The following is a 15,887-nucleotide window of genomic DNA, read 5'->3' as shown; positions in this document are numbered from 1 at the left end:
CAAAGATGAACTGACAGTAACGCCAATCTTTACAAGCCAGGGCAATATCACTTTTACACGAAGGCCACCAGGGGCTAGTCAAAACAAAGAAACTGATCAGGGAGAAAGTCTGGTTCCCTGGCATTGACCGACAGGTAGAAACCATGATAGCTTGCTGCATCCCATGTCAGGCCGTTGTGCCCAATCACACACAAGAACCTCTCCACGTCTAAGCTGCCTTCATCACCATGGGAAAAAGTTGGTGTGGATTTTGGTGGACCGTTCCCTTCCGGTGATTATGTTTTGGTGGTCATTGATGAATACTCCAGGTATCCAGAGTTGGAGATTCTGCAGTCCACATCAGCCAGAGCCACAATTCCTAAACTTGACAAAATATTCTTGACACTGGGAATTCCACTGGAGGTCAAAACAGATAATGGCCCACCCTTCCAAAGCTCAGAATTTGCCGATTTCGCAACATACCTAGGCTTAAGGCATAGGAAGATAACTCCACTCTGGCCTCAGGCTAATGCAGAGGCTGAACCTTTTGTATGCGTACCTTTGAAAAAGCTAAACGTGCTACACATGTTGAAGGCCGCCCATGGAAACATGAACTCGACTGAAAATCTTCCTGAACAAACCCCAGAACGTGACGTTAGGTTATATTATTTCCACATGTGATGTGTTTTAGCTTGAAAGCAGACATTGTTCATTCAGTCCACAAGGGGGCGCGATAGTGGTTGAGACTGCGGGAGCAAGGGAGAGGAAATACAGAGCGGAGAGCAGAACATGTAAACAATTGTAACGCAGATTTATAAGTTCACTAAAAGATCTAAAAACTGCTTTGTTGTGTCAGAGGTTTATTCAGAAACTTTACAATACTAAATTATTTTTAAGAAGCATGCTGTTATAAAACACAGGATTTGTTTGAAAACCCACAAACCATAATGTTTTCGCCCCTCCCAAATATCTGCAAAAGTGAAACTAAACTACTGCATTTAAAGACATTCTGCACCATGAAAAAATACAGTTCTTCTCATCGAAGCCTTAAACGAAGGAGGAAACTTTATTGAAGATAATAACCATTTCTAAAGAGAGGAACACACAGGGTTTTGCTCCCAGTTTACATTTTAAAGGTAAGAATAATCAGTCCAAAAACAGATGGCTTTATTAAATCAGATTTATTAAAAAATAAAACATCTGATTTCAAATTGATTGTTTAGTAGACTGAACAAAATCATTGATGATTTAACTTAAAAAGTAAGTAACTTAGTTGGCTTAAAATTTTTAGTTCATTGAAAATAAAAAAATAAAATAAAAATTCTGTTAACACAACAAAAGTTTAATTTAAATAACAGAAGCTCCAAATAGTTTTTAGCTGAACAACATTAATTATTTGTCAAAAGAAAAACAGTTGCAATAAAAAATCATACAAATAAATCCATGGTCTCAAAATATAAGTTCTTTCGGAAATTAAAGGTAAACACTACTCTCACCAATGATCATTAAATCGATTGCTTTTTTTTTTTTCATTACTCATATTGAAAATATCTGCTTTATTATTTACCCTTGTATCCTTGCATATAACAATTTCAACAGAAACCAAATCTTTGGTTAGCTTAAATACACACACATACTGTACATTCCCTTCTTAAACATGATGCTTTGCAGATATTTTCAGCAATGGGCAATAGTCAGTTGTCTCTAAAAGAACATGGCTACACTCTGGTGAAGGAAGAGGAGAATAAGATCCTGGTGAAAAATGAAGCTGGTGATCAGTTTGTCGTTAAAAAGATGAGCACTAACCAGGTGAGTTAGAAGGTTTAATTATTATGAGAACTGAGAGTTTAATGAGGAGAAAGATAAGTTCACGCATGGATATTAATACTTAAGAGGATAGCTCACCCCAAAATGAAAACTTCCCCATGATTTTCTAACCCTCAAGCCATCCTAGGTGTACTTGACTTTGGCCCCACTTTATAATAGGTGGCATTAAGTACTATGAACTTACATTTAAATTAATCATTTGATACAATCCACTTATTGTGTATACATGTTTTTACATTGTACTAAAATTAAAAAAAAAATACCTGCATGCTATTTATTAATTAATTAATTGCATATTACTTTGGTAACACTTTAGATTATAGCCAGCAATGTACTGTGTAATTCAACAGAATATACAGTGTAAGATTTTTAAGATAAGAAATTGAAAGTCATCCCTTGTCACCCTCGTTACGTGTAGTATCTCAGAATACTTACACCTTACTTTTAAAATATTTACAGTATTAATACTTTTAATTTTCCAAGTCATTACCCCCTTATCCCCAAAACATTGCATATTGTTTACGTTTACCTACGTACAGCTGTTAGTTTACGCTGAAAATTTTGATCTTTGTGTCATATGTAGTACCACGTAATTTCAGAATAGGTGCTCTTTAGTCATAAAATTCATACAGTATAAATGCTTCATAATTTTGCAGGTTATTACCCCCCTACTCCCCAAACGTTGCATATTAATCCCTTATACTTACGAGTAGGTACTGCTGAGGTACTCCATAGGGCTTACCTCCATGCTTACTTCAAGGACTACCTGTTATACTTACCTGTCTCCAGCAATCCCAAGCTACCTCCTGTGTTCGTGTGTGTGTGTGTGTGTGTGTGTGTGTGTGTGTGTGTGTGTGTGTGTGTGTGTGTGTGTGTTTGTGTTTGTGTGTGTGTGTGTGTGTGCGCGCGCGCGCGAGCGTCTTCATCATCCAACGTCTCGACTCCTCTACTACCGCTTGGATCTTCTCTCTGCCAAATACAAAGGACAGTATCAATGCTCTTTCAATTATCACTCACGATTGCCACTTCAGTTTGACTCACCTGTGTTGGCTTTACCCTCTGCTTGTGTCAATAAACAACCTTTTTTTTTTTTTTTTTTGGCAGGTCTAGCATAAGTTTTTAGGTACAGAAATTGAATAAAGTAATCACATGTAAAACAGCATTGTATATTGGACTATATAAATTAAATATATTTCTTTATTAAGTTATAAAAGCTTTATAATCAAGAGCAGTGAGTGATTTCATTGTTGTTGTTTCTATTAATATAAAGACTGTCACTTTAAAAGGAATACACTGATACAGTGGCCGTTCAGCCGGCTATATCTGCTGTAGGATAATTACCAAGATGGGCATTTTGACATAATTTTTGTCTGAATTTGTCCATTTAAACACAATACTTCAGAGTGATCTTATATTTGCGCGCGTTCTGAGGCGCGGGTTTGCGCGCATGCTCAAATCTTCTCACTGCGCGCGCGAGCTCGCGTCCTTTGGCTCTTAAATGTTTAAACTGGCAAAGCTTAAATGAGTTTAGTTTAAATACATATCAACGTGTGCTGTTCAGGTCTCATCTGTGCGCGCTTTCAGCACCCGGATGATGACAGAATAAATGACTGCTCATATTCCAGCATAAATCGTTCACAATGGGTTGCCACCTTCAAAACAGAAATATAAGAGACACCCCCAACCTTGCGCTTGATAGCACTATGCTCTACCAATTGACTTACAGGAACACATCAAGTGGTAAACACATAAGGTAGTGAAACCACATAATAAATAACCGATCTATAAACATTTCTAAATTATTTTAAAACACCATTTTTATTATTATTATTGGTAAGTTAATCTATTTTGTTAATTCAACAGTAGCCTATTGAAGAATGATATCACTTAAATTAGTTAAGTTGTTTATTTGCTTCACATAGGCATTGTATTTTTATTATTAAATATATCTCTCTTATCACTTATTAAAATAATGCTTATGTGTCTGATTGTACACCTTAAGCAAACAAATCGGCAACACTTTACAATAAGGTTCATTAGTTATCTACATTAATTAACATTAACTAATAATGAACTGCACTTATAAAGCAATTGTTCATCTTTGTTCATGTTAATTTCCACATTTAATAATACTTGTAATGCGCTGTGAACTAACATGAACAATGAACAGCTTTATTTCTATTAACTAACATGAACAAAGATTAATAAATACTGTAACAAATGTATTACTTACTCATTGTTAGTTCATGTTAGTTAATACACTAATGTTTAATAAATCTCTCTCCTTGAACTGTCACCTTATCATGGTGGAGAGGTTTGAGTACCCGAATGATCCTGGGAGCTATGTTGTCTGGGGCTATATGCTCCTGGTAGGGTCTCCCAAGGCAAACAGGTCCTTGGTGACGGGCCAGACTAAGAACAGTTCACAAAACCCATTATGCTGAAACTTAAATCAAGGACCGTGACGTCGCCCGGCATGGCGCAGCCGGGGCCCCACCCTGGAGCCAGGCCCGGGGTTGGGGCTCGTATGCGAGCGCCTGGTGGCCGGGCCTTCCCCCATGGGGTCCGGCCGGGCTCAGCCCGAAGGAGTGATGTGGGGCCGCCCTCCTGTGGGCTCACCACCTGCAGGAGGGAGCGTAAGGGGCCGGTGCATAGTGGAGCGGGCGACAGTCGTAGGCGAGACCCCCGACGACCCGATCTCTGGACACGGAATCTGGCTTTAGGGACGTGGAATGTCACCTCGTTGGCGTGGAAGGGGCCTGAGCTTGTGCGGGAGGTCGAGAGGTACCGACTAGAGATAGTCGGGCTCACCTCAACGCACAGCTTGGGCTCTGGAACCACACTTCTTGAAAGAGGCTGGACTCTCTACCACTCTGGAGTTGCCCATGGTGAGAGGCGGAGGGCTGGAGTGGGTTTGCTAATAGCCCCCCAGCTTCTTGGAGTCTCTGGGAGGGGTGCTGGAAAGTGCTCCGACTGGAGACTCCGTCGTTCTACTGGGGGACTTCAACGCTCACGTAGGCAGTGACAGTGACACCTGGAGGGGCGTGATTGGGAGGAACGGCCCCCCTGACCTGAACCAGAGTGGTGTTCTGTTATTGGATTTCTGTGCTAACCACGGTTTGTCCATAACGAACACCATGTTCAAGCATAAGGGTGTCCATCAGTGCACGTGGCACCAGGACACCCTAGGCCGGAGGTCGATGATTGACTTTGTGGTCGTGTCATCAGACCTTCGGCCATATGTCTTGGACACTCGGGTGAAGAGAGGGGTGGAGCTGTCAACTGATCACCACCTGGTGGTGAGTTGGATCCGATGGCAGGGGAGAAAGCTGGACAGACTCGGCAGACCCAAACGTACTGTGAGGGTTTGTTGGGAACGTTTGGCCGAGCCCCCTGTCAGAGAGATCTTCAACTCCCACCTCCGGCAGAGCTTCGACCAGATCCCGAGGGAGTTTGGAGATATTGAGTCCGAGTGGACCATGTTCTCCACCTCCATTGTTGCTGCGGCTGCTCGGAGCTGTGGCCATAAGGTCTCCGGTGCCTGTCGAGGCGGCAATCCCCGAACACGGTGGTGGACACCGGAAGTAAGGGATGCTGTCAAGCTGAAGAAGGAGTCCTATCGGGCCTGGATGGCTTGTGGGACTCCTGAGGCAGCTGACAGGTACCGGCAGGCCAAGCGGACTGCAGCCCGGGTAGTCGTAGAGGCAAAAACTCGGGCCTGGGAGGAGTTCGGTGAGGCCATGGAGATAGACTATCAGTTGGCCTCGAAGAGATTCTGGCAAACTGTTCGACGCCTCAGGAGGGGGAAGCAGTGCTCTACCGACACTGTTTACAGTAGAGATGGTCACCTGTTGACCTCAACTGGGGATATCGTCGGGCGGTGGAAGGAATACTTCGAGGATCTCCTCAATCCCACCGACTTGTGTTCCGTTGAGGAAGCAGTGGCTGGAGACTCGGAGGGGCACTCGTCCATCACCCGGGCTGAAGTCATCAAGGTAGTTAAAAAGCTCCTTGGTGGCAAGGAACCGGGGGTGGATGAGATCCGCTTCGAGTACCTCAAGTCGCTGGATGTTGTGGGGCTGTCTTGGCTGACACGTCTCTGCAACATCGCATGGCGGTTGGGGACAGTACCTCTGGACTGGCAGACCGGGGTGGTGGTCCCTCTTTTCAAGAAGGGGGACCGGAGAGTGTGTTCCAACTATAGGGGGATCACACTTCTCAGCCTCCCTGGGAAAGTCTATGCCAGGGTACTTGAGAGGAGAATTCGGCCGATAGTGGAACCTCGGATTCAGGAGGAACAGTGTGGTTTTCGTCCCGGTCGTGGAACACTGGACCAGCTCTATACCCTTTCCAGGGTGCTTGAGGGTTCATGGGAGTTTGCCCAACCAGTCCACATGTGTTTTGTGGACTTGGAGAAGGCATTCGACCGTGTTCCTCGCGACATCCTGTGGAGGGTGCTCCGGGAGTATGGGGTCGGCGGCTCCCTACCAAGCAAGAGCTTGGTTCGCATTGCCGGCAGTAAGTCAAACCTGTTCCCGGTGCATGTTGGACTCCGGCAGGGCTGCCCTTTGTCACCGGTTCTGTTCATAATTTTTATGGACAGAATTTCTAGGCGCAGCCAAGGGCCGGAGAGTGTCCGGTTTGGGGACCATATGATTTCGTCGCTGCTTTTTGCGGATGATGTTGTCGTGTTGGCCTCCTCAGACCAGGACCTTCAGCGTGCACTGGGACGGTTTGCAGCCGAGTGTGAATCGGCTGGGATGAGAATCAGCACCTCCAAGTCCGAGGCCATGGTTCTCAGTCGGAAAAGGGTGGATTGCTCACTTCAGGTTGGTGGAGAGTTCCTGCCTCAAGTGGAGGAGTTCAGGTATCTTGGGTCCTTCACGAGTGAGGGAAGGATGGAACGTGAGATTGACAGACGGATCGGTGCAGCTTCTGCAGTAATGCGGTCGCTGTACCGGTCTTTCATGGTGAAGAAGGAGTTGAGCTGTAAGGCAAAGCTCTCGATTTACCGGTCAATCTACGTTCCTACTCTCACCTATGGTCATGAGCTGTGGGTCATGACCGAAAGGACAAGATCCCGTATACAGGCGGCCGAAATGAGCTTTCTCCGTCGGGTGGCTGGGCGCTCCCTTAGAGATAGGGTGAGAAGCTCGGTCACTCGGGAGGAGCTCAGAGTAGAGCCGTTGCTCCTCCACATCGAGAGGAGCCAGCTGAGGTGGCTCGGGCATCTATTTCGGATGCCTCCTGGACGCCTTCCTAGGGAGGTGTTCCAGGCACGTCTCACCGGGAGGAGGCCCCGGGGAAGACCTAGGACACGCTAGAGGGACTATGTCTCCCGGCTGGCCTGGGAACGCCTCGGGGTCCTCCCGGAAGAGCTGGAAGAAGTGGCTAGGGAGAGGGAAGTCTGGGTGTCTCTGCTTAGACTGTTGCCCCCGCGACCCGGCCCCGGATAAGCGGAAGATGATGGATGGATGGATGGATGTTTAATAAATGAACCTTATTGTAAAGTGTATGAATGCTGTTCTAACGAGGCATGCTGTTGCACATCTTAAGCCACCAAGCGCAACAGAGAACACTCGCTGACAAATTGTGCTTGGTACTCATTTCCGCTGACACTTTTTCAGTCAGTTATTTATTTGATTCCTCCTACTCTCGTCGGTATTTAGCATCCGCTTTCGTTTAAACGCTGGATGCGGGGGGTATCTGGAGCAGCCTCCGCCATTCTTTCAAATTGTTCTCTGCCAAGAGACCCGCCCTCCTCTGACTCCGATTGGCCGTGAACCTGAAACAAACCAATCAATCCACCGATGGCAGCGAGTATTACCCAATCAGGGGCAGAAAAGGACGAGTCTTCACACAATGCCGATGGGATGATCTGCATGAGATGCTGCATTGAAGACAACTCCGAAAATACAGGACAAACCCCGTCCCGTATTGAATTCAAAACGGGACGCGCTATTTTATTCTCAAATACGGACGATTCCGTACTTTAAGGGATGGGCGGCAACCCTATTCACATTGATCAAGAGTGAATGGTTTTTCCAGGTTTTTTTCTCCTCATCTCTTTATTTTCTCGTCATATCTAACCTTTGCATTAGGATTTAGTTTTAGGCGATATGGCCCGACAATGTTTTCTTTAGTCTGCTGCATTTTATAGGATTATATTCTTTTTTTCACGCTAATTTTTCATTATTTTCATTCCAGAACACTAGCCTGCAATGCTAGACCATGTTAACTGGCCAAACCTACCCATAATTCTTTGCGCTCTGAGGACGTTGCCGCCCAGTTGGTCACATGTGTTAGCGATCTCTTGTAATGTCTGGGAATCCAGAATGCGCATCCATCAACAGAAACATATATTAAATTTCAATTTATGTGTGAACGCCGCTTCGGAGACCTGAGATCAAGGTGCGGTTTTCCAGCGGGAAAGCTGAAAAATCGCACTCCATTCAAATTATTTTTCCATGCCGGTCATGAGTACGAGTATGGCAGTTAATTACACAACAAGGTTTTACCATTGTAACTTATTTTTTAGCTGTAGAGAGCAAACAAAAGTCTATTATCAATCCAATACAATACATACAGCAGCGTCCGTGTCCTAAAGTCCCAGAATGCATTGCGTTGCTGGCGTCATGTTCCCAGACTCTATAGCAGAGCACTGAGAGCACAACAGGCATTCACTGATCAGAGCGAGAGCATCGCAAAATGTCACAAAAGAAGTGTGCTTTTGGTTGCCAGGGCAAGACAACCCTGCACAGATTAACAAAAAAAAAAAAAAACAGCATTAAGGGACCAGTGGATGGAGTTTATTTTTACAGAGCATCAACGGAGCTGTGCAAGTGTTTGTGTTTGTTCCCTGCATTTCTAAAATGCTTGTTTTACAAACAAGGCCCAGTTTGACGACGGATTTGCACATCGTTTATTTCTTAAGGATGATGCAATCCCAAAGAAAAGGGGTCACGATCGTGTGTTGGAACCGCAGGCCGTGAGTAAAACTGCTTCAAATATCTCTGCCTCCTTGTTAGTGTGTCCGCCTCCCATGCCGGACACCCGGGTTCGAGCCCCGCTCGGAGCGAGTCGTTGCTGATGCTGCACTCGTTCAGTTTAAGCCTCGGGATCTGATTCTGGATCATAAATATACGCTGAATCTGACTGTTAGCCATGGTTTGTTTTGGATGATGGTTTTTCCCTCACGGTAATGTCACAGTTTCCAAACGCTCTCAACGCAAAAGCCTATTCGCGCTCGTGATTCTTTAGCTCCGCCCACACGTCACGCCTCCAGCCGGTCGTGTTTTTCAGGGAAAAATCGGTACAGACTATCTTTCTCTTATGAATATAATTAAACTAAAGACTTTTTGGAGTTATGAAGGATGCAGTACTACTCTATAGGTACTCAAGATTAACAGGATATTGAGTGAAAACGAGCATTTCACCCCCTTTAACTGCTACCATATTACAGATGCTTTGGATTTAAGTTGAACCGCGGTCCCAGTGATGGATGTGTATATATATATATATATATATATATATATATATATATATATATATATATATATATATATATATATATATACATCCTAAATGGCTTGAGAGTGAGTAAATGGGATGCTTTTCATTTTGTGGTGAACTAAGCCTTAGTAACTGTTATTTTCCTCTTTATTACTGTAAAGCTGCTTTGAAACAATATTTATGAATGAAGTGCTAAAAATAACTGTAACTCTATGAGTTCTCTCTGTTTTTAGGATGAATCAATGTTCCTCCCAGATCTCAATCACCCACACATCGTCCAGTACAAGGAATTTATCAAAGGTTGAGAGAAAATGCTGAATTAGTTCTGTTCATCTACATTAGCTGCATTCAGAGCTAAATGAATTATTAAATATTAGTGTGTTTTTAAATAATTTTAAACTGTATTGAATCTGTTTCAGTTTCTGACTGTCTGTATCTTGTACTGGAGCACTGTGAAGGTGGAGATCTCGCTCAGAAAATCAAAAACAAAAACAAGGAAAATGTCACGTTTTCTGAAAATGAGGTATGGTTGTGGATTGATGGTGAGGCTTAACCCATTAGCACAGGCATTATATTCTTCAGAATCACTTAAAAATACAAGCAAGTGTACTTGATTAGTTTTGGAGATAAAACATTTTTAGTTCTCCAGGAGCAGAGATCCATCCATACATTAGCATGATTTATTAAACTGGAGCAGCGTTGTCTGACTTCAACCCTATTGAAACAGCTGAAGCAGCTAATATACGTCATTAGGTTTACTAGAAACTACTAGACAGATATGTTGGAGCAGGCTGGAGCAAATCTCTGTGACACTCAAGAGCAGGATTGAGATAACGTGATCTATAGGATCTTTTATAGCAACACAACCCTATATAATGGCATGCATAAGTTTATCTTGAGATGTATGTCAGAGAACACCTGAACAACCGGCTTCCCACATTTAAAACAATGGTGTTTCTCATAATAAACAGTGCCTTGTGAAAGTAGTCATACCCCATATGTTGGTCACAGTTTCGTTTTTGCTCTGGTATGCACTTTCAGCAGTTAGACCTCTTATAGACAGGTGTGTGCCATTTCAAACCATTTTAACTTCTTGCAGTCAATATTAAGGATTGTATTTTTAACAAAATAAAATTGGTAAATTCACATTGTACTGAATTACAGATTCTGGACTGGATTGTGAAGATCTGCATGGCTTTAAAGTATCTGCATGATCAAAAGATCCTGCATAAAAACCTGCGACCCGAGGTAAAGATTTAATTCCCTTCATACACATAATCTAAATGGGAACAAGGGAGCACTGAAGCCGATAATTCATCTAAAGTGCTCTAAAAATGCATCTAACTTGGCTTTACTTCTTTATTATTATGTGTGAATTGTAAAGAATGAATATAAACAGCAGCATACAATACACAGGAAGAAATTAGGATGTAAAATAATAATAAACAATTCATGAACACAAAGGGGTTGTTAACACATCAGCATTTTCAACTGAAACCAGAAAACCTTTAATGTGTTTTGGCCGTTCATTCACACAACAGCATGTTGTAAGAATGTAATGTAAGCAATAAAAAAGTGAATTATCTCATGCTCATGCCTATTACATTTTCGTGAGGTGTTTCTTGACCAAGTGATGTCGCCAACTACTGGCCTGGCAGCAGAATACAGCATTCCTGGTTGTTTTCACAGATCCGTGTGAATGGGAATCATGTTGACGATGTTTCCGTTTTTTTTTAGTAAATCACTCTCATGTAAACATAACGTCCGTAACATTTGAGACAACAAAAATTCTGCAGTCTCAAGTTGCAAAAGTTAATCAGTGTACTGGAAATGCAAAAATCATGAGAATGAAACAGAAAATACTTTCACTCAATATCACCATCTCCAGACTTATAACAACATACATCTGTTTTCTTATGACAGAGTATATTCTTCACTACATGTGGAACCATCCGTCTTGGAGAGTTTGGAGTGGTCCATCAACGGTATTGTTTCATTCAAAACATAACTTTGTCAGGAACTCTTCTATGCATAATACAAAAAATACATATAAAGTACATATGTGCTTTATGATTTGTATTCTGTAACATATTTTCCCTGTTTCTATCAGATCCATTGAAGGACAAACAGTTGAAGATGGACCTTCTTCATATATTGCACCTGAGATTTTGAATGACAAACCTTATGGGGAAAAAACGTAAAAAATAAAATAAAATAAAAATAATCTTCAGAGTGTAATGATGACTGGCTAATATACATAATATGTTTCAAACTGAATACTAATACTATGATGTTAATAACCATCACAGTGAAATATGGAGCCTGGGATGTGTCATCTACGAGTTGTGCATGCTGAAATGTGCGGTGAGATTTTCCTTTCATCAGATTGAAAGAGTTTCAAAAGGTTAAAACCATGATATTCAAATTTATTGCAGGGAATTTAATATAATGTATTAAGAAATATCAATGCAGTCTCAAGACAAAAATCAGTTCATTAGTTAACCAGTTAAAGGGTTAAGTCACCCAAAATGAAACTTCTGTCATACCCTCCTGTCATTCCACATCTGTACCTTCATTCACCTTCAGAACTCAGATATTTTTTTATGAAATCTGAGTGATTTCCTTCCCTCTATAGAGATCCAGTGTAGCTTACACAGTCAAGGTCCAGACTCCATGTGACTCCAGTGGTTTAACCTCAGTTTTTATGAAGCGATGCGAGTGCTTTGTTTGAACAATATATAAATAAATAAATAAATAAATATATAACATTTTTTTAACAAAATTATATCCAAAGCATGTTCACATGTAACCAAACACCCTGGCTGCTCTCGCTTTATCTCTGTTTGTACTGCTTTACAAATGTGTTTGCTCAATTGTTTTGTCTCAGTGGGAATACAAAGATTTTGACAACTGATTCTTATTTTTTATCCCCATTTAGTTTCCTGCAATAATCACAGTTGAGAATGTTAAAAAGATACTCACATCCTCCTATGAAGCTCTTCCCAAGACCTTATCTGAGGATCTTCGCCAGCTGGTATCAGACACAATTCAGTCCGATCCGGTGAAACGCCCGTCTGTCAGCGAGATCTTGACCAGACCTTTCATCATTAAATATCTTCATGAAAAGGTGTTACCTTCTTAAAAAATGGAAATGTTCATAGAATTTGTTTTAAAAAAAATACACATTGGCACAACATGGGGAAAAAACATTCAACATACAAAAATTTGAATTGATGAAATCTAATGCCTTTTTTTCAGAACATGCAAACTATTAAGACACTTTATAGGACACTAGAGGAACTGAGAGCCCTGGCTGATGATTTGGAAAGAGTCCATTTCAACACAACTGTAGGCAGTCTCACAGGAGGTGTCGTAGGACTGGCTGGAGGAATCGCATCTGTAGCTGGACTTGTTCTCTCTCCGTTCACACTCGGAGCGTCTCTGGTAGTAACAGGGGTGGGAATCGGTACGGCAGTAGCTGGAGGAGTGACAGCTGGTGCCAGCAACATAACAAACATGGTTAACCATAAAACAAGCCGGCAAAAGATCAAAATGCTCATAAAAGAGTTCCAAGAAAAAATCACCTCCACAGTTTGCTGCATCCAAAACATCCAAATAGCTGTGGAAACTTTAGAAAGACAGTTTTCCACAAGTGATCAGTCGTCTATCAATGCACAACCTGGGGCAAATGCTGGAGCTCGACTTGGACGAGGACTGGGAGGAATTCCGGAGCTTCTACGTGTAATTGAAGTCATAAATGTTGGGAAGGTTGCAGCTCAGACTGAGAGAGCCGTTCGTGTGGCTGAAGCAGCTACTGGAGTTTTGACTGCACTTTTTGTAGCTGTTAACATCTTCTTTGTTTTTCTCGACTCCAGAGAAATTCACAAGATCCGCCAAGATTACGCTTTAAGAGAGAGTCAACGAAAATCAGATTCTACCAGCAACCAAAGCACTGGGTCGACTAACCAGACGTCAAATAACAGCGACACAACAAACCTGCTGCCTTCAAACACTCAACAAGCAGAAGAGCTGAAGTCTGAGACCATGAAATTTGTGACAAAAATAAAGGAGACGACAGAGGAGCTTCAGAAGATTCTGGATACACTGCGAGATGCACTGCAACCATTCTCTGAGCTGCCAAACAATGACAACTAAACTTGTTAGTCAAGTTCTCCAGTCATAGATTAATTATAGTTGCAGCAAAGTTAGGTGATGAATATGTATCTATTCTGGAATTATTCTGGATATTCTTGATTTTTATGATGAAATATCTAAATTAATATTGCTGGTTTCAATAATGCTTAGAAACCTTTTGAGAAGTAATAAAGTAAGCTTGCTGCACTTCCATTTAATTATCTTAAGAATTTGTGTTAGGACTTCTTGCCTTAATTTCCTCGATGTTTTAGAAATCAGAAAACATAAGCATACAATATTTTCCTTTTTTCTTCCTGTATACAGTGGCTGCTTATTGTACTTTTCCTTCACTTGTACAGAAATAAATATATCAGAAATCCAAATATTTATTTTTCTTTTGATTTAATTATTTTTAACAGACCTATTATATGAGAAAAGCTAAACCATAAAAAAAGAAAAAGATCACCCCGCACAAAACCGCACACAAACCATTCATGAATGCACACACAGTGGACTGTGCACATCTCTGGCTATCTAGTGATTCCTGGAACCTAAGAGTCTGTAGTGATGCCTGTCCGCAAAATTCGAAATAAAATATATTATGCTTCTTACAATTAGCCTATACAGTTTCATTAGGACTACATGTTTGGTAAAAGTGCAAAAGCCTAAAACCTCAAAACATCCCTCAGTAAACACAAATACACCATCTAAAGATTTAGATATTTTTGTTATACAAAAGTGTTAAGTATTAAGGTTAACAAAAGCTTCTGCAAATGATGGAGGACTGGAGGATTTTTTTTATTCTACATTTATGTATAAAATTATATATATATTGTGTCGGGGTGAAGAAGCACACGACAAGAGGATGCAGGTAAATTCCCCCGAAAGATGGATTTATATTAACCAGCAGGTGGGGAAAATAGCCAACGTGAGGAGTTGTCGGGTGCTCGGTGCTCGGCCCTTTCTCTCTCTCTCTCTCTCTCTCTCTCTCTCTCTGTGCACAGTACTGTGTGGGTACCTGAAGTCCATGCATAGTGGGGGCTGGCGGTCACATACTGCTGTCTGTGGGGAAATAACTGAGGTAGTGGTAAGCCGAGTTTTTGGAGAAATATCTCCCCTCTGTGTTCATCTGTGAGGCTTATGAAGCCAGAGCTTGATGGGTTGCAGGTGTGGCTGCTCCGCCCGTGATGAGCAGGTGAAGGTGTGCCTGCTCCATTTCCCCCGCCTGGTATTGTAGGGTGAAGTGGAAGTCCTGGAGCACGAGGAACCACAGAGTCACCCTGGCATTTGTGTCCTTAGCTCGGGCCATCCACTGTAGAGGGGTGTGGTCAGTGATCAGGGTGAACTAGCGGCCTGGGAGGTAATTGCGGATCTTCAGAAACGCCCACTTAATGGCCAACGTCTCACTATCGACGGTCGCGTACCGTCGCTCCGCTGGGGTCATATATATTACCAGGAGAGGACGGCTCCCAACCTGGTATCGGAAGCATCCGTTTGCACCAGGAAGGGGTGGATGAAGTCGGGGGCTTTGAGCATGGGCACAAATGTGGGGGCTGCTTTTATCCGCTGGAACGCTCTCTCCATCTCAGGGTCCCAGGGGACCTTCTCCGGTTGCCCCTTCCTGGTCAGGTCTGTCAGGGGAGAGGCTAAGGAGGAGACGTTATGGATGAAACAGTGGTAACATCCCGCCAACCCCAAAACGGCCCGTACCTGTGTCTTGGTGGCGGGCCACGGCATGGAGAGGATAGCTGCCACCTTCTTCTCCTGAGGCCTGATGAGGCCGCTGCCCACTTGGTAGCCCAGGTACTTGGCTTCAGCGAGGGCCAGGTGACACTTACGGGGGTTGGCGGTCAGCCCAGCCCAGTGGAGTTCCAACAGCACCTTCCGCAGCCGCTCCAGGTGGTCCTCCCAAGTCTCTGAGTGAATGATGACGTCGTCGAGGTAGGCAGCCGCATAGGTTTGGTGGGGCCACAGGAGGACGTCCATCAGGCGTTGGAAGGTGGCGGGGGCCCTGTGCAGGCCGAATGGAAGGACCCGGTACTGCCAGTGGCCACTTGGGGTTGAGAACACCGTCTTCGGTTTGGCCTGCTCTGTTAAGGGGACCTGCCAGTAGCCCTTGGTGAGGTCGAGGGTCGAGATGAACCAGGCCCTTACCAGGTGGTCTAACTGCTCATTAACCCGTGGCATCGGGTAGCTGTCGAACTCAGAGACTTAATTTAAGCGGCGGAAGTCATTGCAGAAGCGGAAGGTGCCATCTGGCTTAGGAACCATGACGATGGGGCTGGACCATGGGCTGCATGATGGCTCGATGACCCCTAACCTCAGCATCTCCTGTACCTCTTTTTCGATGGCATGCCGCTGAGCCTCCGGGACAGGATAGGGCCGCTGCCGGACGATAACTGCAGGTGCTGTGCGGACATCGTGCTCGAGTACGT

The 15,887-nt window shown here is 43.3% G+C and overlaps 1 protein-coding gene across 3 annotated transcripts; it reads left to right on the top strand.

The window, feature by feature from the left end:
* Positions 1–756: 756 nt before the first annotated feature.
* Positions 757–13,835, top strand: LOC127942504 (calcium/calmodulin-dependent protein kinase type 1D-like). 3 transcript variants are annotated; one of them, XM_052538247.1, is made up of 10 exons: positions 757–1,115; positions 1,579–1,788; positions 9,552–9,618; positions 9,738–9,841; positions 10,483–10,566; positions 11,242–11,303; positions 11,429–11,515; positions 11,628–11,682; positions 12,257–12,445; positions 12,577–13,835. In XM_052538247.1, exons 2-10 carry the CDS (start codon positions 1,663–1,665, stop codon positions 13,471–13,473), a joined length of 1,671 nt encoding a protein of 556 aa, XP_052394207.1. In that variant the 5' UTR covers positions 757–1,115; positions 1,579–1,662; the 3' UTR covers positions 13,474–13,835. The 3 variants fall into 3 exon arrangements, with proteins under 3 accessions (XP_052394207.1, XP_052394196.1, XP_052394186.1); XM_052538236.1 differs by having other exon boundaries at positions 758–1,115; positions 1,661–1,788; XM_052538226.1 differs by having other exon boundaries at positions 758–1,115; positions 1,651–1,788.
* Positions 13,836–15,887: the final 2,052 nt, after the last annotated feature.

Source organism: Carassius gibelio, chromosome A3 (genome assembly GCF_023724105.1).
Source record: "Carassius gibelio isolate Cgi1373 ecotype wild population from Czech Republic chromosome A3, carGib1.2-hapl.c, whole genome shotgun sequence".
NCBI lineage: Eukaryota > Metazoa > Chordata > Actinopteri > Cypriniformes > Cyprinidae > Carassius > Carassius gibelio.
The sequence above is the reverse complement of the archived record's forward strand: the minus strand, read 5'-3'. Positions and strand labels throughout refer to the sequence as shown.

Excerpts from the sequence above, each read along its gene's own strand:
- LOC127942504 (XM_052538247.1), top strand. The coding sequence starts at position 1,663 with ATGGGCAATAGTCAGTTGTCTCTAAAAGAACATGGCTACACTCTGGTG. Across the intron at positions 9,842-10,482 it reads TCACGTTTTCTGAAAATGAG|ATTCTGGACTGGATTGTGAA; the intron begins GTATGGTTGTGG and ends ACTGAATTACAG. Across the intron at positions 11,683-12,256 it reads TGTGCATGCTGAAATGTGCG|TTTCCTGCAATAATCACAGT; the intron begins GTGAGATTTTCC and ends ATCCCCATTTAG.